This window comes from Sinocyclocheilus anshuiensis, unplaced genomic scaffold, assembly GCF_001515605.1.
Source record: "Sinocyclocheilus anshuiensis isolate Anshui unplaced genomic scaffold, SAMN03320099.WGS_v1.1 scaffold946, whole genome shotgun sequence".
In the NCBI taxonomy this organism is placed as follows: Eukaryota; Metazoa; Chordata; class Actinopteri; order Cypriniformes; family Cyprinidae; genus Sinocyclocheilus; species Sinocyclocheilus anshuiensis.
The window spans coordinates 203,727-227,308 of NW_015540927.1; the positions used below are offsets into that span (position 1 = coordinate 203,727).

General features: G+C 38.1%; 1 protein-coding gene across 1 annotated transcript in view; it reads right to left on the bottom strand.

Moving 5' to 3' along the window:
* Positions 1–1,866: 1,866 nt before the first annotated feature.
* The window catches only part of LOC107689377 (transmembrane protein 132E-like), a 104,664-nt gene continuing 82,948 nt past the window's right edge, over positions 1,867–23,582 (bottom strand). Inside the window, exons 6-9 of the mRNA XM_016487339.1 lie at positions 17,418–17,623; positions 12,969–13,245; positions 9,797–9,991; positions 1,867–5,567 (exon numbers count right to left, since the gene is read on the bottom strand). Coding sequence (XP_016342825.1) covers positions 4,497–5,567; positions 9,797–9,991; positions 12,969–13,245; positions 17,418–17,623 — 1,749 coding nt within the window. The 3' untranslated portion in view covers positions 1,867–4,496. The remainder of the gene's footprint in view (positions 5,568–9,796; positions 9,992–12,968; positions 13,246–17,417; positions 17,624–23,582) is intronic.

The following is a 23,582-nucleotide window of genomic DNA, read 5'->3' on the forward strand; positions in this document are numbered from 1 at the left end:
TTTAGGTAGGCGTGGTTGACTCTTAACTTTTATAAAGAATATCGCTTTGGATTTGAGACTTTAGTCTTTGCAACTTTACAGATCTTCTTTATGCACCAAGAGCTTGTAACGAGAGAAAAGAGAAAGGAAAAATTGAAATCGCATCATATGACCCCTTGAAATACACAATATTTAATACATTTCTATTGACACGTCTATGTCATATATTTACATATATTTGTAATTACAAGTGTGTAATGATAAAGTTGCATTTTTTAAGCTGTCCTTGTTACAGTTTAACTATGTTTGGATTATGATTAGGGTTTTGGGTTACACTTTATTTGGTAACACTTTATTTTAAGGTGTCCTTGTTACACATGTTACATGTACTTACTATTATAATAACAATTAATTGTGCATAATTACATGCAAGTAACCCTAACCCTAAGCCAAACCCTAATCCTAACCTTATAATAAGTACATGTAGTTAATTAATATTACTCAGTACTTAAATGCATAGTTACACTGTAACAAGGACACCTTCAAATAAAGTGTAACCCTTTATTTTAAGGTGTCCTTGTTACAGTGTAATTATACATATACAGTAAGTGCTGAGTAATATTAATTCACTACATGTACTTATATGGTTAGGTTTAGGATTTGGGTTTGGCTTAGGGTTACTTGCATGTTATTATGCTTAATTAATTGTTATTATAATAGTACACTCTTAAAAATAAAGGTGCTTCACGATGCCATAGAAGAACCTTTTTGTTTAAATGGTTCCATAAAGAACCTTTAACATCTGAAGAACCTTTCTGTTTCACAAAAGGTTCTTTGTGGCGAAAAAAGGTTCTTCAGATTATAAAAATGTAAGAAAGAAATGGTTCTTTAAAGAACCTTTGACTGAATGGTTCTTTGTGGAACCACAAATGGTTCTTCTATGGCATCGCTTGAAGAACCTTTTGAAGCACCTTTATTTTTAAGAGTGTAAGTACATCTAACATGTGAAATGGACAACTTAAAATAAAGTTTTACCGGGTTTTGTTTAAGGTTAGTTGCATGTCATTATACATAATTTACTGTTATTACTACAATAAAGTACATGTAACAAGTGTAACAGTGACACTGTGAAATAAAGTGTTACCAATTTAATATATTTAAAACACATTAACTTAACTTTAAATATGTTAACATAACTTTATAATATCAAATAACACACTGCAGTAAAAATTATAACAATTACATATATGCTAGTATGTTAGTCCACCATCAAAATAAGTGTACTTCTTTAAAACTTGATTTAAATGTGCTTTAATTTTTTTAATTAATTAATTACATTTTTAATTTGGCATTATTACAAAAGTTCACTTTTTAAAAGTGTGCTTAAGCGCGTTAAGGAACATCATTAAAGTGTCATGAAAGTGTACTCGCCGTAAATAGGTTTTTATTTCATTAATATTATATTATCTGCATTATAATTAACTTATTAAAAAACTAATTTACTTTCCAATACATGTTAAATAAATAAATAAATAAACTAACAAAATGTTTCTCTTTACAATTTTTCTGTTAAAATATACTAACTGGCTTCAGCTCTGTAACAAAAGAGTGTGCTGTGTGCCTTGTGCACAGATGTTACTGAGTATAAAATAAAATAGCAGTTTTGAAAAGGAACTTTTTTTTAATTACCCCCCATTTCCATTTCTTTTGTCTGTTGATTATTGTTAACAAACAGCAATAGTCTTTATAAATTAATGTTTAAATTAACAAAATGTATAAATTAGCAGCTGTCTAGACAGCTCAGTAGGCTCATTAGACAACTATTGTTTGGACAGAGCATTAAAATACAAAGTACACTGTCAAATAAAAAACACAACACCAAGTTTATGCATTGTATTTTCTTTAGTACTTACATATAAGGAGGGAAATACAACAGTTGCTTTTTAGGGAGGATACAGGATGTTGTAACAGTGCTCTGTACATTAAGGGTGTGGCAGCACATGGCTGACAGTACCGTGCTTCAGCAGAACAGAGAGTACAGCTCAAATCTACACCACAACACAGCATGTGGTCTAGGCAAATGCCTAGTAGCAGCTCCTCTTGAAAAAGAAAAAATGTAAGTGCAGATATTGCAACCGCTGTTTCATTTACATACATAGTTGAAAGTAGAAAACAATATGAAACCAAAAATATCCTGATGGTGATATTACACTTAGGAAAATAATTTTAGAAAACGGAAAAGTGTATGAGCTGCTACCAGAGACTTGCTAGTAGTCATATAGAGTCTTATGTACCCCATCAGAAGACCTTAATAACACATTGGAAATGGTTCATTTTGATCATCAAGGTACAGTTGAAAAGTTTACATTCAGTTCCGAGCCTCCATGAAGTTAAAATGTGGGTTAAACTACACCTCTGACCAACACTCCAACTGTTTAGCAAAACCTAATAACTTGACGTGTTACATCATCAATTAACATTTCATCACACGAGTGTTTACTCATCCGAATCCTTTGAGAAAGAGGTGAAGGGGCTACAAATCATAGGAGAAAGGTGGAGAGGTGTCAGTAATAAGTTCTCTGTGACTTTTATCTGGAGTGAAAAGGACCCCTGATTGAATTAGGGGTGAGTTAAAAAAATGTAAAATAAAAATAATGTTAATAATAATAATAGAATAAAAATGTTATAATAGGTGTTCCTTCTTTGTTAGAGGAAAATGACTAATACGACTATTAAAACAAAGTCATGCATAAATCCTGCATGTTACAAGTGGGGAAATAAACATTTAATACAGTGTGTGAATTTAGGTGTCCTGAAGAAACTGGGGGGACTGTAACCCTGAAACTAACCTGTGATAGGTCAGCAGCAATACAGATATCAGATATCATCTTCCAGACCCGATACCAGCTTACCCCTTTCTAAACTACTAAATGTTTAAAGTTTCGGGCTTGATCTACTGTGCTACCGCATTTTGTGGTGTTTTCTTTAACAAAGCTCCAGCGAGCTTCAAAGTTAAAAAGAAATAAACAAATCTCAAAACCTGCAATTTACATTGTGGCAGATGTTACAACTAGTTTTGAGATATTTCTTGGTATATTAACGAATGTAACCATGGTGCTATAGCAATATCCGGGGCAGATCTACTTAAACACAATAATCAACCCCTCCAGTGTGTTTGCATAGCATTTTATCCTTACCAGAGATCTTAACTCTATTACCGCCTGGATGGGAATTCACGGTGAGATCAGTAAAGATACAGAAAAAGAGAAAAAGAAAAGAGAGCCTCACTGAAATTCAAGTATCTGCCTGCCGAGTCCCTATATGGCATCTGCCTCCCCTATTCCTCAGGCTAACTGAGTAATCAAGAGTTAAGCTTCTGAAGTCGTTATGTACTGAACATGGTATGTACACAGAAGGGAGGGTCTGGCACATGCATGTAATGCATGGTGACATGATATGTCTTCTATTATCATTTATGTATGACTAGATAATTCTCACAATACAAACATATACAAAGTAAAATAAAATAAAATAAAGCTAATTGTGCCTGCAAGTCTCCATTCATGCAAAGGAATGTTGGAGAAGATATCTAACTCCACAATGTACAAGCTCCTGCCTTTCCTGTGCCGACACACATTTAATTGAGATACAGACATCTGTAGAGTTGCTCCTGCTTTGGCCCTTACCAATGTGAACAAATGTGGTGTCAGCACAGAACGCGGTTGTGACTATTGAGATCCGTTTAATAAGGCATTAGACTTAACCAAGACAAGAAGCAGGTGACATCCAGATTGAGAATGAGTATGAAATACCAAAGACAGACGAAGAACTAATGCAGCAACCAAGGCATGTGTTAAACCAAGATAACGTGGAAAAGGGGCAAGGGGATTAAAACCATTCAACATTTCCAACACTGACAAAGAATCCATGGCACGTTCTCACGAACATCCCTGACAGTTTCTGTGGCTAAGTGTCAGGTTTATCAACAATGGCGTGAAAATGATCCATCTCAAACACAAATCTGGGACAAAAGTAGAATCTGCGCTTCAAAGGCCTCTTTGTTGGAGAAGAGAAAAAGAGAAGAAGAAGAAGAATGGACACAGTGCCAAGACTCCAGGCATTCCTCTGAGAAAGATCCTATCCACAGTAGGGTAACCCACACTTGATTGAGTACTTCAGGAATCCATTTTGATATCAGTATTCACCATTTACAACTGAAATTCTATGTTTCCTTTAAAGATTGTACACTCACCCTTCTACTGAGCAGCAATCATACACACCACTACAGCCATTTTTGCTAGAATCCCTCAAGACTCGTCTTTGGCTTCCCTGGCAGCGTCATGAATATTTTTTAGTTTGTACAAGTGTCAATGTGTAAGGGAAACAGCACTGTGCAAAAAAACCCAACAAAAGTGGACACTAGGCCTTGGTTGTTTTTCTCGTGAAAGGTACCTCCTCTAGAGTGAAAATTAAGAGAGAAAATAGAAAGGAACGTCTTTAGAAAGCACATAGCCCGATCAGGCTATTTCCTTTATCCTGCGCATGTAGTCGTGCAGTTCCTGTGGGTCCTGAAAGCCCATGTCTTGGCATACCCACTGAATGTCCTCTTCGTTGGCAATGGGGATGGAGTTGTAGGGTAAATCCTCCGTCGGAAGGGTAAAGGTGGTAAACTTGACACGTTTGCGTTTGGAGGTCGGTGAGCTGGCGTCTTCTCCGTGGTCTTTGGTGGAACCTCCGGAGCTGCCATCTCCTCGGCTATGGACTTGGCTTTGTACGCTTGTCTGGGAGCTGCCGCTGCTGGCGTGGTCCCCATGACAACAAGTCTGTACCCCCTCCAAGGTGTTGCTGGGGCTTTCCACCATCTGAGGCGAGAGATCACTCTGGGTGCGCAGGGGTTCCCCGTTACCCAAGAACACCCAGTGGTGGGAATGGTCCATGTTGGCTTGGCCTTCAGGAGGGATGCGCTTATGGCGATACTTCAACACAAATACAATACAGTTTATAAGAAAGACCAGAATGGCAAGACAAAACACCCCAAGAAGAGCATACATGCCGATCTCCAGGTCAGTCATGCTACGGGGACTGTGCACAAACTCGTCGTCCTCCTCGTCTTCTTCGGTTGGTTCCTCCGGATTGCTTACTGTAGGAAAGTTGGTGTAATCAATGGGCACACTTGCGGGCTGCTCGTTAGATGGCTCATACCCTCCACCACCTACGTTGGAATCGATAGCGGGCCTTCTCGTGTTGGCAGGCATTCGAGTGTCTATTTCAGTTTCTGTATCCACTTCCTCCTCAGAGTCTTCATCCGGTCCAAAGCGGACTTTGACGAACAAAGGAGACGAAGCGATGACACTCTTGCGTTTAGTCTTCTGGCAGGTTTCGCAGATGGTCATCTCCACATGCACTACCTCTCCTGTGCCCTCACCTTCGGCCACGATGACTGGCCACCGTTGCTGGGGTTGTTGAGTCACCGTAACCACCTTATCGTCTGCTGTGGTGGCATTGAGGTTGTAGTCTTTAGGGTCGTACATACTCAGGGGGGCGGCGGTATTGTCGCTGTAGTAAACCCAGATGGACAAACTGGCCTCCTACAAACACAAAATGAAAGAAATTGTGAGCATGAACTCAACCCTTACACACCCTATAACAGTACATTTTTTAAAATCTGTCTTCAAATTCTTTGGTGCCTGTGATGTTGGCAAGAAATGGCATTATATATGCCGGTTTATAGGCTCATTTGGCTCATCTGAGTGACTATCGGGCACCTCCAAAAGTTAGTTTTGAACTGGTTCATCCCAGTATATAGCATCCAGTATCTGTATATAATGTTGGAAATAATATTCACTCTTGCACAGACTGATCATTTCACTTCATAAGGCCTCAATATATCATTAGAAACCAGAGGTAATAATTTTGCATATGCTTTTTTGATTCTCAAGTAGCCAACTTGCTTTTTATGAATCACCAAGGACCTTTAATATCCCTTTAATTTTAAACACTCTCTTTACCAAAAAATGAGTACATAAGTAGCACTTACTGGTGCAAAAGGATATTGTGTAGCCCCTAAAGTCGTAGCTGGGTGCTGTTGATGGATGTCGTATGGCTGCAGTGGTGTATATATAGTACATTCAAACAAAACTACGATTTTGAATTTTATGATGTTGTGCGCTGTCCACTTGCGTCAGGTGTGCTACGCTAATGCTAGCTCGGATGCTGAATTAAGGGGATCCTTAATGCAACATCAGAGCTAGCGTTAGCATAGCAGACTTTTTCAAATGCTAAAATGTTGAACAACTTTCTCTTCACTACAAAGAGATTATCAATACTGAAGTATTGCCATCTTCATCTCCTGACTTTCAAAACTCTCTTAAATATTCATTATCCCGTGTTTACTGGTCCATACAAGACAACTGTCTTGAGCAAGCAACATGTAGCTGACATCAGAAGGGCTTGCATGCTTTTGACCATTAGAAACACAGGCTGAGGGGAAGTGGAACTGGCACAATGCTTTTGTTCTTGTCACCTCATAACAAGCCTAAGCTTGCCATCCCGCTTTGCTCTCTGCAAAAGGAACAGCACAACACCTTACTTCTGTTGGCAGGCAGACAAAATGAAACCATTCTGCCAGAGTGCTTTTAGTCAGAAATGAAGTGTTGCTTTGCTTTTATATTCAGAAAAGAAGTATTTATCTGCCTCCAGTCAGCAATGGCCTGTTGTGAATCTGTAAAAAAAAAAAAACTCTTCTGTCATGTCACTAACTTCAAGGTTGTTCTGACATTCAGGCTCAGGCTCTGTCAACGCTGGTTGTCAAGATGAAGAGAGTCTTTGATATGCATGATCTGAATAATACATTGCAGACGACATGTTGTCCTCGTGGACCTTTCGAGATCACTCTAGCCACTAAATAAAATGGTATCAATCACGAATGGCCTTTGATTCTTGAAGCATCAGTCTTTGGGAGATGGCACTATAACTTTTACATCGATGTCATTAGATTTCTAACTGTTAAAAGTGTTTGAGATCTATCTTGAAGGTAATTTTGGATGCACTGTACATAAACTACAGAAGTGAAATGTTCAAGCAACTTGGAACTTTGAAACAGAATAATCGCTAACACCAGCATACAACAAAATCTATTATTTAAGGCTGCCAGTGAGACAAAGGAAAGGGGCATCTAAAATGTAAAAGAAAGAGCAAGAAAATCAGTAACACTTAAGAAGCTTCAATTTGTTAACATTAGTTAATGTAATCATGAACTAACAATACTTTGACAGCATTTATTATTATAGGTGAATGTTTATTTTTGCAGATTCTGATTAAATTACATTAGTTTGAATAAATTAACATTCTTTAATGTATTGTCAACAAACGTCTAGATTACTTGTGTAACCCTCGTTCCCTGAAGGAGGGAACGGAGACGTTACGTCAGTCGTGACTGACGAATTGGGATCTCGCCCGAGAGCCCAATCACCTTCGAGTGTTAAGTAACCCTCAGGTCTCCCAGAATGACAGCTGCAGCTCGCCGAGGTTTCAGCAGCCTGGATTGTAACCCCCGCTGATACGCCGTCACACCAACGCCAGCTGTTTCTTCAAAACACTCTCGGAGATTTGCTTACTAGAAGGCTCGGCTCCGAAGCGAAAAGCTGATGTACGTTTGCACGCGCTCTCCTTTTATACCCGCGCTGCGGGGCGGGGTGCGCGTGGCGAAACACGCACGCCAACTGTCATTGGCTTGTTTAGTTAACACTCGAAGGTGATTGGGCTCTCGGGCGAGATCCCAATTCGTCAGTCACGACTGACGTAACGTCGAACGTGACTGACTGAAAGGGAACTTGAATTAACAGCTAATGGTATATTCATTAATTACCTCCGTGAAAAAACTGCAAATTTTTAAATCTAGGTTAATTTCAATTTACACCTGGCATTAAAAATTTATATATAGAAATTATAATGAATTTTTGATTAATTATTAAATTATATTAATACATTTGAACAAAGACTAACAAATTCTGTTGTTGCTCTTCAATGTTCATGACGCCTAATGCATTAATACCAACAATTTGAACATTATTGTAAAGTGTAAAGTGAAATGATCACAAAGTTACTGTTATTTTGTGACTGCATAGGTGAAGTAGGTAAGTGCACTGAAGGATTGAAATGATGGAGAGGCAGCAGTGGAGGAGGAGGAGGGTCATCAGTGATGTTTATAGCATATACTGATGTTTATAGTCTCCACAAGCACTTAGGCTGATACATTACGCTAATTAAAACCAAAAGTGGAGAAGCAGAGAGCGGGCAGAACTGCTGGATTTTAATGTGTGAATTGAATGCAGGCACCCTTGTCTGATGTTGGTCATAGGCTAAGTACAGAGCAGGAAAAAAGACCCCGAGCTCTCACGGCAGGGCTACGTGACCTGCCCAAGACATTGTATAAATTACCACGGCAGCATACGAGTTCCTCGCTGGAAAATATGAGCGAATATGCTCCAATTAATGCTTTGAAAAGATTATACAGCAAACACACGAAGCTCCCCTGATGGCAGAGAACAGAAGTGGTGGTGTCTTCTTATTAAGCAAGATGCCTGCTCATTTGGTGTGCTGATATTAAAGGAGATTTGAATATGTCTGAATGCCAAACAAGCCTTTATTAAAGCAGTGAGGGCCGGCTGGAAGACTGAACTGAGGCTAATTTGCCAATGGTGTGTAACCTTCATGAAGACTCGAATCATCAATATGAGGCTAAGTTCAGCCAGAGTTAACTCTTCGGGAGCAGAATGATCCTGAGCAACAAGGAGGAATTTCACATAAATGTCACTTGCATAATTAGTGGAAGGGGCCAAAGGTTAGAGCTTTTCTCTGGACTCAGCTGCAGAGGCTATGATGATGAATGATACTGTCATATTTAGACAATTATGTGAAGATACAAGTTTGTATGTTGTGTAGCCTATAAATGAACTTAGCTTCTTCAATGTGTTTCTTGAGCCAAAACAAGTGTGATCATTTCTAGGCTTTCAAATCAGAATATGCGACTTGACATTGAAGACCTTCAGTGGGTCTTCATTCATAATGATGATACCATGAAAATTCAGCTAAAAAAAAACAAAAAACTTTGCATGGTTTATAGATGTTTAATGCAAATTTTTGAGACTAGAGACTGGTCTCTAGACCAGTGTTATTTTAGTATCATTGATATACTTTTATAATTTTTGTTAATATTTTAAATTAATTTTATTTTCGAAGTTTTTGTTTTCACTGTAATTTTAGTTAAAGTTTTAGTAATTTTTACTTTGTACTTTTTTAATGTCTGTCTCTGTATAGTATTTATTAATATAGTATTTTATTATACATAGTATTTGGTACTCAGTTAGTATTTAGTATGGTATTTAGTTATTTTAATCCTTCAACTAAACAAACAAACAAACAAATAAAAAGAAATGTTATCTTGGCAACTATCTGAATTAAAAGAAGTCTATGTTTTTATTTTATTTTATTATTTATTTTATTTCAGTTAACGTTTATTTTATTTCAAGTAACAATTTTTATTAGTATTTTTAGTATTAGTTTTCATTTTAGATAACGATAATAAATCTGCCTTGGACCAGAAACAAACCTAATGCACTGTAATAAGTTCTAAAAATTGGCTTGAGCACCTTACAGAGAGTCTTCAGTCTGGTTAAACACTTATTCATAACTTAAATCATAAAAAAGTTTTGATCGAAGAATATACCAGAGGATTTAACAAAATACCATCAAGAAAGCATGATGAAATGTCATTTATTGTAGAAGATATGAAAAACAATGAAGCAATCAACTATACCTGCTTAAGAATGGAGAGAGTCTGCAGACCTGTTGCCTTGGCAACCATAGTATGGCTGTTGCCAGGGCTTGGTTGAAGATTAAGTGCCAGTCCCGAGATGGCATGAACACGTAACTCCACTATAGACACTTTCTCGTCTACCACAGAGAACTGTGTTTCACCCAGTACCGCCTCCACTGCCAGTGGGGATTCAACCTGAAAGCAACAAAACATGATGCATTTTTACAGTATGAAATACATTTTAAATGGAAGAAAATATGGGGAGGAGTGAAGATACAATGCCTGTCAAACAGAATCGTTTAGTGGATAATCCCACATATTCAAGATTCAGCCCACTGAGTAAAGGAAGAATGGGAAAATACACCTTTTCTCCAGAGGACGGCCAGCACTCGGCCTCCACATAAATCTTCCATCTGACAGTTCAGACCCATTATGTCACATTTTCTTCACTTCCCACCACAGTTAAAGGTCACCAGGGACTTACCAAGTGAAAAGTCAAGTGGGGAGGCATGACTAGGAGGGTCAGAGATTCTCATTTTTTTCCCCGTGTGTCTTTGCTGAACCATGAGACCCTGGCAATCCCAAGAGCCACAAAGCGCCAAGTTAGATAAAACCAGCCGCAATATAGGGATGGTTTTTCACTTTTCATAATTTCGGAAGATTAACTTGAACTCGCATTTTGCACGACAAGAACAAGTCAGACTACGGGGAGTGTTTTTTGCCTCAAGAAAGACACAATCAGAAGAAGTACATAGAACTTGGATTAATTTTAAAACAGACTGAACCATTGCCAGTAGCCGACTCTTCAGTCTCTCCATGACAAACAGAAGTTTAAAGAATTATGACTAGTAAAGAACACTAAAAGATGTTGACAGAAACTGAAGTTGTTCTTGCTTTGTCACCATCTGTAAATGTCAAAATGGTATTTGTGAATTGAGTTCATTATCTTTTCTTTTCAATTACAGCTATTCCAAACAAAGAACAATTATATTACCTTCATATACTTGGCTTAATCACAGCAGAGCTGGTTACACTTAACCACATAGGAGGGAGCGAAGCAAATTTTTCATGATCAATTTAGCCTAATAAAGTCCATAATGACTTTTAATGATGTTCAAAAATGTCCAAGCTCTGCAGCAAACATTTTCATCCAACCTACTATTACTTCCCTCTTCAAAATTACCCATCTCCAGCTAAAAGCCCTCAAAGCTGATGTAGTTTTATGTACTAGCTATGCTGATGATTATACTTCGTCGGTGAAGTGGCCATTCTCAGCCATCTTTTGGCATAAAAATCCGATCCAGCCATTTTTCAGTTTTCTCTCACTGAAGCACACAGTGCTCTCCTGGCGTGTGGTGGGCGCCAGGGAGCTGAACCCAGGCTTTTCCTGATCCAGCCTAGACTTGCGATCCACATGTCCCAGATGCACATTGTTCGTGTCCCAATGCACTAATGTTTTGGAGCAGGCTGTTACAGTTCATTGACCATCCAGTCCTATACAATCCCATCTCCTTTCCTCCAGTTGGAAAGGGGATGTAGACCGGGGGGAAAACCAGATGAATGTATAATTGAACTGAACTGTTCTGTTCCTGCATTTTTTTATTTCCTGCGTTCAAGGCAAGCTTCAAAGATACTGCACATTTGAAACAGAGAAAAGGAATGACAGATAGAAAATGGGGAACTAAAAACAAATTCTTGCCAGAATGGCTCGTTTGTTTGGTATCCAGGCAGTTGCAATTAGATTTATTATACTTGCTGATATACCAGCTTTTGATATTTGCATTATAACCAGAACTTTGGATGCTTGAATAGAGTGTGTTCAAAGGCTAAAAAGGGTCTGCCTATTCCCCGAAAACCTAATTACTGTACTTGGTAGACCTGGCAAGCCAATTAAGTTGTAGGAAACACATAAATTCAGGCCTGCAAGGTTAGCATTGTACTTTTAATGGTTTTCTAGATGGATTCACAAGACCATTGCTGCTCAGTCGATCCCAAGAACAGGTCAACAATATTTTCTGCTGTTCATAGGATCCTCAAAACAATTTGTCACGAGAGACCTTCACAGCTTAAAGGTTGTGCGTCTTTGTGCTTAGGTCATAGTGACAGGTGGAGGATGAGTGCTATGGCAGATGAAGATCAAAGACCCACCAAATAAGCTAAAAAAGCCCTGGTGTGAGTTATAAACAACATTATTCATACCTTTCCTTTCCCTTTTTTTTTTGTAAGGGTGAAATGATGCTCTGTGCTCAGTTTTGTTTATTTTCCGCTCACATTCAGCAAAAATGTTCCAATTCTACATGTTCCATTAATTAGTAATGACCTTTGCAGTTTTCCCTAGTTTAATTAGCAAACTTTTTCTTTTATGCTCAAATTTGTTTATGGAGAAAAACAGACACTTTCTGAAGCCAAACAAACAGACAGACAACACTGTGAAGAGGTGTGATCAAGTTGTCAAGAACAATCAAATCTCCCTCTGTTTGGACACAATGAACTGATTGTGTGCTACTTCAATGGAGAGAAAACTTCACTTTCAAGAATGATTCCCCCAATTTAACACCATTGAAGTTTTATACCACACAGATAATTCACTTCCCAAACATCCCAGTTTCTGAATTGCCTACTGGGACTAAATATGCATATGAATAGCTTTCTAAAGGGGCATTAAAAGATAAAGACAGCAGCAGAGCTAACTTAGATAAATTCAATTGTGAGAACTTTTAATAGAAGCCCTTATTGATTTGATCTATTTTAGCTAAATTTATATTCTTAGCATTCTGTTTGTTTGAAAACAATTAGCTAATTATGATGACACCGGATTAAAAGCAACTGTTGTCACAAAATAAAAGAGAAAGTAAATAATAAAACAAAATAAGCCCCCTTCTAGTGTCTAAAACATAACATCAGAGAAGTCAGTGAAAGTAAAGTTTGTACTTGAATACATGAGACAGTAAATGGGATTAAATAAATGTGCCAAAGACACTTGAATAAAACCATGATTAAGGACCAATGTCCAGTAATATTGGATGAAGAGAATGCAATACAATGCAATTAAATTGTTGGTTATATAGTTGCATTGTTATATGGTATTGATATTGATATATATTGGTATTGAAACCCCCCCATTAATCCATCAATCTTGTATTTACACAATCTGTTTATATTTGTATTTTACCTTCAGAGTGGATGATCCAAGCTCGTTGGCCACTAGCACCGTCCTGTCCACCAACTCAGCCACCCTGGCGTCCACCACCTTCAGAGAGTCTTGCACCAGCTCTGTCACATCCACTTGCCAGTCAGGACCCAGCATAGTGATCATCTGGTTTGTGCCTTCAGTAGAGGTTGTGTGGAACTGGGTCAGAACCTTAACCTGGGCTCTCTGGTACTGCAGCGTACATCCCCGACTCACTTTACGGTCATCATCATCATCATCATCGCTGTCTCTGGCCGTTCTGAGGAGATGAGCGAGAGGTCATTATGATTTACTATAAATTAGAAACTCACACTAGAATTTATGTTCCACTAACTTCCATTCATAAGAATGATAATATGGAAGAGCAGGTACACCTGCATGTGCAAAAAATTTTTGTCTTTCACTTTTTTTTTTTGCATTCAAGTTTGGTGAACTTTGAACTGCAATTTATATAGTAAAATGGAGCTAGACTAATAGAGGATCTGAACATCACAAATTTACCTTTTAGGAAATACACACAGGAAACTTATGGTGGTTTTAAATAGGCTAATCCTTTATGAAGGATATGCATCCTGAAATATCATAGTAATTCAAACTGCCCTCTTTAATTAGCCAAAACAAAAAACAAAAAACAAAACAAAACAAAAAAGCACAACACACAAAAAAACACAGAACAAACAAACAAACAAAATAAATAAATCAAAGCATGACACACTGAAACAAAAACAACCACACACACACACACACACACACACACAAAAAGTTTCTAAGCAAGCTATAAATTAACTTTTTTGTTTGTTTTTAATTGAGTATTGGTGTACATTGGTGTACATAGATCTATAGCCAGGGGTGCACATAAGTGGTACGCAGGTGCAAATGCGTGACCAAAATAAAAATTGCGCGGTGTAAATAAGTTCAGACCGCTCATTTGCGTACCGACATGGTTGACAGCTGTTAATGCTCACTATTATTATTTTTTATAGTTATATTTAATGGGTCACACTATGTGCAGTGTGAGGACCAAACCAAATCTCCAGGTGCTCTTTTGAGATCCAGGCTAAAAAAATTATGTGCACCCCTGTCTATAGCAACAGTTATTCATCCAGTGATGTTCAAATAATGCACAAGTGCATATATAAGTCATATATTCAGTCACACTGCACAGATCAGTGAACTTTCTGTTTGGTGGATGATGCCATAATGTGTACTGTCCCGGTTTCCAAGATTGCAGTTGCGTTTAACACAGTTTTTTTTGGCATGTTTATGACATTACCTAATTAATTTGCATTTTACAAGTGCATTAGGTGTTAAAATAATTGGCAGTGCGTGCAAATAAACAGCACTCAATTTTTTTGTGAATTCCCCCACAAAGTTTGTTAGAACTACCAGCATCAAAAGGGCTGACTGGATCTTGAAAGCTGAATGCCACTTCAACCATTCCACACACATAACTAATTCATCAGATAACTGGAGATGCAGAGACAGCTGTCTGCCTGTGACTGACAAAGCATGTCCTGCCCATCGATTAGCCTAAATTGAGCTGAATGTAAAGCATTGTGTTATCATGTAAGGAGACACACTGCTACTTCTCAGCAACAACAAAAAAAGATTGACAGGCACACAAACGCAGAAGTAGAAGCCTTATGATAGTAGAAAGCAATTGCTGATCAGCACTTTGCTCTCTTCTGAGTTAAAGGCTCCTGTTGCCATGAGGTGAAAAACAAGAGGCTCTTGCATCAGTTGAAGAGTGCTGAACCTGGCAGACAGAAGCTCTCTGTGTTGTTGACGACAGTTGTACTCTCTTTTCTCCTCATACAGGTTAATATGAGTTTCAGAGCAGAAGAACACACCTCATGAGTGGAGCTTTGCTTGAACTCATTAGGATGTCATGAGATCTGGAGATTTCATGCACGGGAACCCAGTCATCCAATAAAAATCTGTGTCCAGTTTTGCAGTCACATCATCGTTTCACCAGTTTAGTGAGCTACATCGATCAATCTGTGTGGAAGGCCAATGCGAGAAACCTGCCCACTGACACGACTCACCTTTGGGCAGTGTATTGGAATGAAATGGACAGAGCAGAGGAGGGAAGAAAGGAAGAGAGAAAGGAAATAAGAATAAGCTATTTTTCAAACAGGCAGTGGATTCTGTGGTCTATTCGCATCTGGTTAGTTGTTTGTTCATAATCAAATGTATGAAAATATGATCAGTTTAAAAACACACACACACACACACACACACACACAAAACATTTGGGATGTGATACTTTAATGTCATACTTTAAATGCTCACATGTGAAATTCACAATGAATAAGTGAATAAATTAGTGGTTTTACTCACAGAATATGCATAAATGTGTAAACAGTTCAGAAATGCCTTTGATGCTTGTGTTGCCTCATGTAGTTTCCCACCTTGAATGGTGGTTGAGATTTTGAAGCCCAAAAAAGTGCATCCATCCATCATAAAAAGTACTCCACATGGCTCTGGGGGGTTAATAAAGGCCTTCTGAATCGAAGTGATGCGTTTGTGTAAGAAAAATATCCATATTTAAACCTTTACAAACCTTAAAATCTAGCTTCCTCTAGCTGTCGTATGCACATTCACGACAGAGTGGTGTATATACCTAGGATGACTTGAGGGTGAGTGTGTATACTGTATATAGGACACAATATCAGTTTCATGTCAACCTTAATTTTATTAGGGTCTCTTAAAAACAAATAATTTTGCAGGTGAAAAACAGACTACTATTATATTCCGCTATTAGTGTCATCCACACACATTTATAAGCTTGTAGCGATTACACACATTATTTCCTTACATTTTGTTTTGCTAAAGTTATTCTATTTAAAAAGGAACTGAAAGAAATCATGAGATTAATCAGGATCAGCTGGTACTGTACCCTGGTTGGTTCTTATGCAACGTAGCTCAGCACTGTGACAAGATGTCAGGATGAATATGAGCAGAGACAAAATGTTCAGTTTTGTCACCTTCTCTTTCCTTACATAGTGACAGCTACTGTCTTATGTCTTTTGGTGCTGTGCTGACTCTTAAGCCATTACTAAAGTAACCAGATAAATTCAGCAGATTTGATTTCCTCACTTGCAAAATGCCAGTGCAGACACTGGGATAAAGATTGGAACTGGAAAACAAATCAGATTTTGAACTGATCACACTGAGATTGTACGTGTGAACAAAGCCTTGGAGATCTTGGGTTCTGGGAGGAAGCTAAATCAAAGGCACTCAAATTGAGGTCAAATGCAAATGTAATGACACACTTATGTTGTGTGTGTGTTGTCCGTATGAAACAGGAAAAAACACTGAAAGTATAACAGCACTGAGAGACTTTGCATACAATGGCGTGATAACATTGAACTTTAATGCACTATCTATATTTAATTAAGTGAGCTAAATGCATCCTAGCAGCTACACACACACACACACACACACACACACACACACACTGGCAGGGATTCATCACAGTCCTGCCTTTAACTCACCTATTCCAGTCATCCCCTTACCCAGTCAATAAACCATCCTGATTTGCAATTACCTGTTGTGTCTGGCCTTGCTTTGTGACACACACACACACACACACACACACAAATGTACAGTTAATCACAATAAATGATTCATACCATGATATATTCTATTTTTTTCAGTTTCCTACATAGTTTTATATACGCACATAAATTCTATATTAATGCATACTATCAAGATAATTCTTTTTATTTGTTCTGATATTTTTAAATGCTTTGCTTAGGAACCAACGTGCCAAAGATAAATCTCTACAGCAGAATTTCTAAAGGTTGACTTTTTTTCTACCGTTGCATACATGCGTCACACCGCCAGCCCTACATGAAGGCTAGATGTAGATTGACAATTTGCTCCCAAATTGGATTAGCATAACCATATCAGATCATATTTCCATTTTAATGGCCCATTTGAATGAATTTAATTAGAGATTTACATCAAAAAGAAAGACCTCTGTAAGGAAGCAATAATGATACTAGTGAGTTACCAGAATATTTTCCATCATGATAAATTCTGGAGAGGTTCCTCATGAAAAATGCCCGTGCTGATATTCTGCCGTGCATGGTGTGACAACACCGCTGCTTCAGTTTGTCAAAATCACAGTAAATGGGCTGTATGAAGAATGACATTCTGGTCTCATGTGGCATCAGCTCTACAGCCACATTGTAACTAACACAGCCCTTAGTGACCCAGCTTTAAAGCTTTTAACAACTCCACTAATTAAACTATAACACTGTTTTATCACCCTCATAACACCGATAAGTATTAAGAAGGCTGAAATAAACAAGCAACAAAATAAAAGAAAACATGCATTAGAAGCGCTACCAGGAAAATCAATATGCATAAAAAGCAGTCAGAATGCAAGTATTATTGTACACTCAGATCATCGACGTGTCTTACCTGCGGTCGGGTAAGATGGGCACCCTCCAGCCCTTGATGAAGCTCAGTTTGTTGTCTGAGAGCTCCACTTTAAGGGGTAGTTTGGGCACCCAGACTGTGAGCTCAAGTGGGGCACTCAGGTGATCATAGCTGAAAATCACCCGAGCGTTCATGGAGCCACGCGTCTCTTTTCCATTCACAAACACATAGTCACAGTTCATGGACACCTGTTGAGGAAAGCAAAGAGAGATTTGATTGCTTTCACTGCATTCTCTGGAGAGGCTGCCCAATACAAAAGCTCTTCACGAGCAACTGCAAGTGGATGTCGATTTGAAGTGGGGCTGTAAATTAAACTTTTTATTTGAATAAATCAAAATTAACCACATATATCAATATTTGCCAAGAAAAGCCCCCCAAATTGATGCTGGCTCCACAACAGACTGCTACCTAATAGTCTACACAGCATTGCATCACCAAAATGTGGACTCATATGGAGACTGAAAGGGCTTAAGGCATTTTTTCAGCATCTCACACAATGAGCAACACACTTTTAAGATGCTGTGTTATAAATGTGTTTTGAGACCACTGCATTGCGCTACGTTCAGCTGTTTTTAAACCAAGAACGCATCCTATGTGAACGGCTCCACAATCATTTTATAAATGTGGTTTGCAATGCCAAGTAGCCTGTAGCACCGCACGGGTAGGGAGTTAAAAGCAATATTTTTTTTTACCACATGCATCACATTATTTTTTATATAATAATTGTACTAAATTAACACATTCAATTGAAAGGCGTAGTTTATTATTTTTCTTTCAAATCAATTAGCCCTAGAAAGGGTTAAAGTGTCATTCTGATTTACTCTCAAAAGCATCAAGTAAAATATAACAATAATGCATTCAAAAGTATTTTTAATAGCAAAAGAGGTCTTTTAACTTAAAACATGTTTCCTAAAATAACACCCCAACACACATACATTTTTAAACCTTCATGTTTTTTTCCTGCTATTCCTTCCAGTCTGCCAACACATTTCACACAGTCTTTAATAATAAATTATTTACTGTAATAGATAGTCAAAGCTTTGCTTTGGGGTACCAACTATGATTTATCCCGGGGTCTTAGGCAGCTGACACTGTAGAATGTAATCTCCCTCAAATGGAGGTCGGGAGCTGCAGTCTATCCAAGACTAGAGATTCACCATAGTGGGGATATCAGAGTAATAAAATATGTATGCTTGCTAGACAGCTACCCCTCTTATCCATACCATCAATATGGAGAATTGATCAGAGGAGATGGCCCACTCTCCCCAGTAGCCTTTAGGAGAATCTGCGGGAAAACTCTGCTTGCCCACTTCATTTCTTTTTTAAAGGGACTGCTATTCAGTGGGAAAAAAACTATGAATCATACTACTGAAAAACTGACATATGATGAAAGTGCAGAGAGGATAACAGCAGTGAGGGGGAGGTACAGAGAGCGCTTTTCATGTTCAAATGAAAAATTTCCTTGGCCTAAATCTAGATGTGAAAAATCAGGTAATCTTGTTAGCAAGGTTTTGATAGTTGAAAAATGTCTTTTATTGAGATTAATTAAGATTAGATTAAGATTTTTCTTAATTTTATTATGATTATTTTAATGCTAAAATGCTTTCTCCTATCTTAATATGTAGTACAAAGATCAGTACTGCATAATAGGTGAGCCAGGAAACACTTACGAGTAACTGATTGGTTCTTCCAAGCCAGCAGCACAGCCAATCAATCTCTCTTTCCTATCTACACAACCTTATTCCCATCCCAACCTGGTCCAGCTCAGTACTGCATGCCAAGATAATTTTTTTAGCCCTCCACCTCCCCAGCACCAGCTGTCTAGATCTACCATGAGGTTCTCCCTACTTTACCTTCAGCAGCAACAGCATAGCAGATCTAGTCCGCCAAGATCAATCCTACTATTCTTATCAATAAATTGCTGTTAAATCTATATTGAGAGTTGCCATTATTGAACTATAAGTAAATTACTATGTGGCAGTATCAATATATTGCTCTGTTTGCATCCCAACCAGCCAGACACCGCAATGTTGGCTCAACCAGTGGTGTAAGTTCAGGTGGTACTATGTGTTTGTTCAACCACTGGCAGACAGGGGGAGTGTTTGAGAAACCTGTTTGAAACAGTCATTATTTTTGCAATGCTATTTGGCATTGCTAGAGGAAATTACACCTTTAAATTTCAGTTTGCTCATCACACAAAACCTTTAATGAAGACTGTGGTGTATGTCTTCAAAAGCTTTGTATAGCACACACAAGTCATATTGACCACTTTTATGGGGCTTTAATGTATGCATAACTGTTCATTTTTATTGTATGGAACTGAGCAGCTCCTCCAAAATATGTCCTTTTGTGTTCCACATCAGAGAGAATAAACAATGAATGACATGAGGGTGAGACATTACAGAATTTTAATTTTTGGTTAAACTATTCCTTTAATAGTAATATCAATACTAGTAATCCCAATTAAACTCACTATTGTTGCTATCAATAGGTGCTGGTGGCACACAACAAAAGCAGCAGTGTTAAGCATGTCCTGTCTGGTTCTCAGTGCACTCTACAGTCTCGTAAATGTGTTCCTGCTGTGCCACTTCTGTTGATGTGAGCTCAGTCTTGACCCACTTGCACCTGGGGCTTCTAATAAACTTGGATGGATAATTTTAAGTCAAAAGCAGTTAAGGACTATGGGTGTCACTAGCCAGCAGGGGCCAGCTGAAAGTACTTTTTACGTGCCAGCCGGCAGTCAGAGTACCACGGAGTCACTAATTTGCCCTGGCACCTTGCGTGGTTCCAGAGAAGTGGCAGGGGCGAGGTCAGGATAGTGCCGCCCATTGAGACACCTCCATTTCTACACACCCGCCAGCTGTGTTTAATCCAAAAAGCACCCCCTGTAACCCTCCACCATCCAGACTGCCGTCACACAGTTAGGCAGATGCACTTTTATCTGTGTTGATGGTATCATGTGAAGGCCGGCTATACATGGTTAAAGACGAACATACTGCCTACAGCTTGGAGCACAAACTGATGATTTAATTTAATATGACAGCTAGCTTCACGAACACAAACAGAATGCTTTCACACTTAAAATACTGGTCTAAATTGGGGAGTTCCAGTCCTGAATGCTTATTGACAAATACAGCATTCCAACTCTGCTAAATGTAGGCAATAATGTACAAGAGGCCAAGCAATATTATAGTCACAGGGAAAGGTTTCATTTAAAAATTAAATTAGGTATGCACAATATATTGGCACCATATCAGTCAATATTACAGATTTATTAGTATTGACTGATATTGGATTTTTTTAAATACAGCATGCTTATTTCTCTTAGTGTTATTTGTTTTCATGTAGTTTTTTTTTTTTGCTGTTAAAGCTCACCTTAAGTTAATCTTAGAAAAATAGTAATAATTTTATAACGCTGTTAATTGTTGTATTTCTTGAAATGATTGACTTATTTTTTTAGTAATAATTTATGCAAACAAAATGGTAATCAGTTTTTAATACTGTCAAATTATCGGTTATCATATGTAAAATAAATGATTTTTTAAATTTACTTAATTTCATTTTTTTTATTTTTTTTTTTTATTTTATTTATTTATTTGTTTAAATTAATCATCGGCTTACTGTATCTGTATTGACCAGAATTTTAAAACTGGTGCATTCTGAAGTAAAATGTTATTTTTTAACATTTGCATCAAAGCAATTACTATGTGTATTTCATAGCACTGCTGGAATTCTGTACTGACCAATCAGTATCCAGGACCGGAACTATCCATTTCATAATATTTATGGTTTACAATTAACCTTGGATAGGAGAAAGCATTTTAACATTTAAAAAATATACTCACATCATCACATCAAAAGCAGAAGATTTGATTTTACTATACAGTACATTTTATGTATTATTCAGGCATTGACTGCACTTGACTGTACCGGAATCAAAGTATGTGACTCATCTAATTAAGGCTTCTGCTTTCTATATGTGGTTATTCACGTCTAAATGTGTTTGCTGTGTTGGAAAAGTGTGCAGTGAGGATTCTGGCTAAGCAGTGGAATGGAATGGGAACTGTAGTGTGTTCTCAGATGGCCAGTGTGTATCAGAACCTTGAGAATAGAGATCAGCTGGGACAGACTGTTTACAGCTTCCTGCTCCCAAACACAAAGCCCCACAGGGTCTCATCATTCAACACTCACATATAATACACAAAATAATGTAGATGTTCATTAAACACACAAACAAACACACACAAATAACTATACCATCCAAATGTGTGCAAAAATTTCAAAAGATACATCTCGCTTGTCATATGAGTGTTTTATTACCAGCCTCTATATAGAACCTGCGGCAAACATGATAATAAAAGCCATTTCCATGTGTGTAGCATATAATGTCACTCTCACAGCCATGCATGTACCCATCTGTTCTGGCGTCCCTATCCAGAAGTAAAAGCTTCGGCTCTAGGCGAATAAGCAATGTTACAATAGATACTCGTGACTACCTTTTGAATGAGATAAGCAAAAAATATGTTACTGGCTCCTGTAACCTTTGCCTTCTGTATGACGCTTTTTCGCCACTGCACAGAGCATTTTATTGAACTGTCAGGACTCATGTTGTCTCAGCTTGAAGGGCTCATCTCGAATTAGCTTCCAAAGTTCAATGGCCCAGGTGGCCAAGCAAACCCACTCAATAACACCAGAGCTAATGCTCTGCCCAGACACTGCGGCACACACAGCTATTCTGAATCTTAAAACAGATCAACAACGAATGCCCTCACGGCCCGTCTCGGATGACTTATGGATCTCAATCTTGCCGGACAGATGACACTCTGAGGCATATTATTATTTCTCTACATTTTGGATACAGTTTATAGTCGAATTGGATTTCTACTTTTAGATTTTGTCGTGCCATGGAACAGATGGCGAAGATTGTTGAAATGATCGTTTTCTTCAGCAAAGGATGCATTTTCGGGCCTGTATAAGCCCTCAGGTGGAACCAACTGTCCCCTTGTGCAAATACAGATAAATAAATTAATTAATCGACTCAAATACACAAGCTTAGTGGTTGAATTGACCTATCGGTAAGCCCCGCCCCCCTTAGTTAATGTTGCTCGCTCGGACAAACAAACAGAGTTGCTCACTGTCTGTACAATGACAGCTGTCAGTGAAAACCTTCTTCTGAGGTTTTTCTGATAAATTTGGGACACAGATGGACCTTCAAGTGGGACTTAAATATGCCATGGAGGGATATTAAAATAAATATGTAAAAATACAGATCACAATGCAAACTGGAGAATTATGTTACGGTCGTCACGATCGCAATGACAACATCCCGGATAAACACCGTTCATTTACCGCAGATTAAATTAATTTACTTTTAACCAGATTAATATGGAGGCACTCAAATATAGACCTTCATTGATGTGTTTTTGACTTTCACTGCACAGTACATGATGTGAGAACAGTTCGCTATTTAGGTTTGTACGTTAGCATGGACTCACTAACTTTAACGCTAACATTAGCTAGTTTTAGCCAGAGATACATTGCTGAAGCACAAGATGACATTAACGTTCTGCTTGAGCAGATGAAAAGTGTAACTTAATGAGAGTATGACAACCAGAAAATGAATGCTTTCGTCTTCATTGTGATTGGGGTTGAATGCTTAGGGACATTTTGATCTGTTTTGGTTGGATTTAGGAAATGGAATAAAATAAATTACATTGCCTATCCTCTCATGATAACTGGAATTAGTGTTACAAGTACCCCAGGCACATCGTTTTTCCATTTTTGTAGCATAAACACCATTAAACCGATGAGAGCTTCGGATCTCCCAATGTTTCTCTATGGAGCTGAAACCCAAAGATGTCCGAGTTCCGCTCCCCGTGCAACTGATACTCGACTGCCATTGGCTCATCTGCATTCGAGGGGAGGGGCTTACCGATAGGTCAATTGAGATGGAACCTCATCTATGAAACGAGCATTTAAAGCAGTGGTTCTCAGACTTGTTGATCTGAAGGCCCCACATTGTCCACAAAAGATATTTTCAATGTTTTTTTTTTTTTTTTAAATCATAAACTGGGAAACAAATAAAAAGCAATAGTTAAGGGGGTATATATATATATATATATATATATATATATATACAGATACATC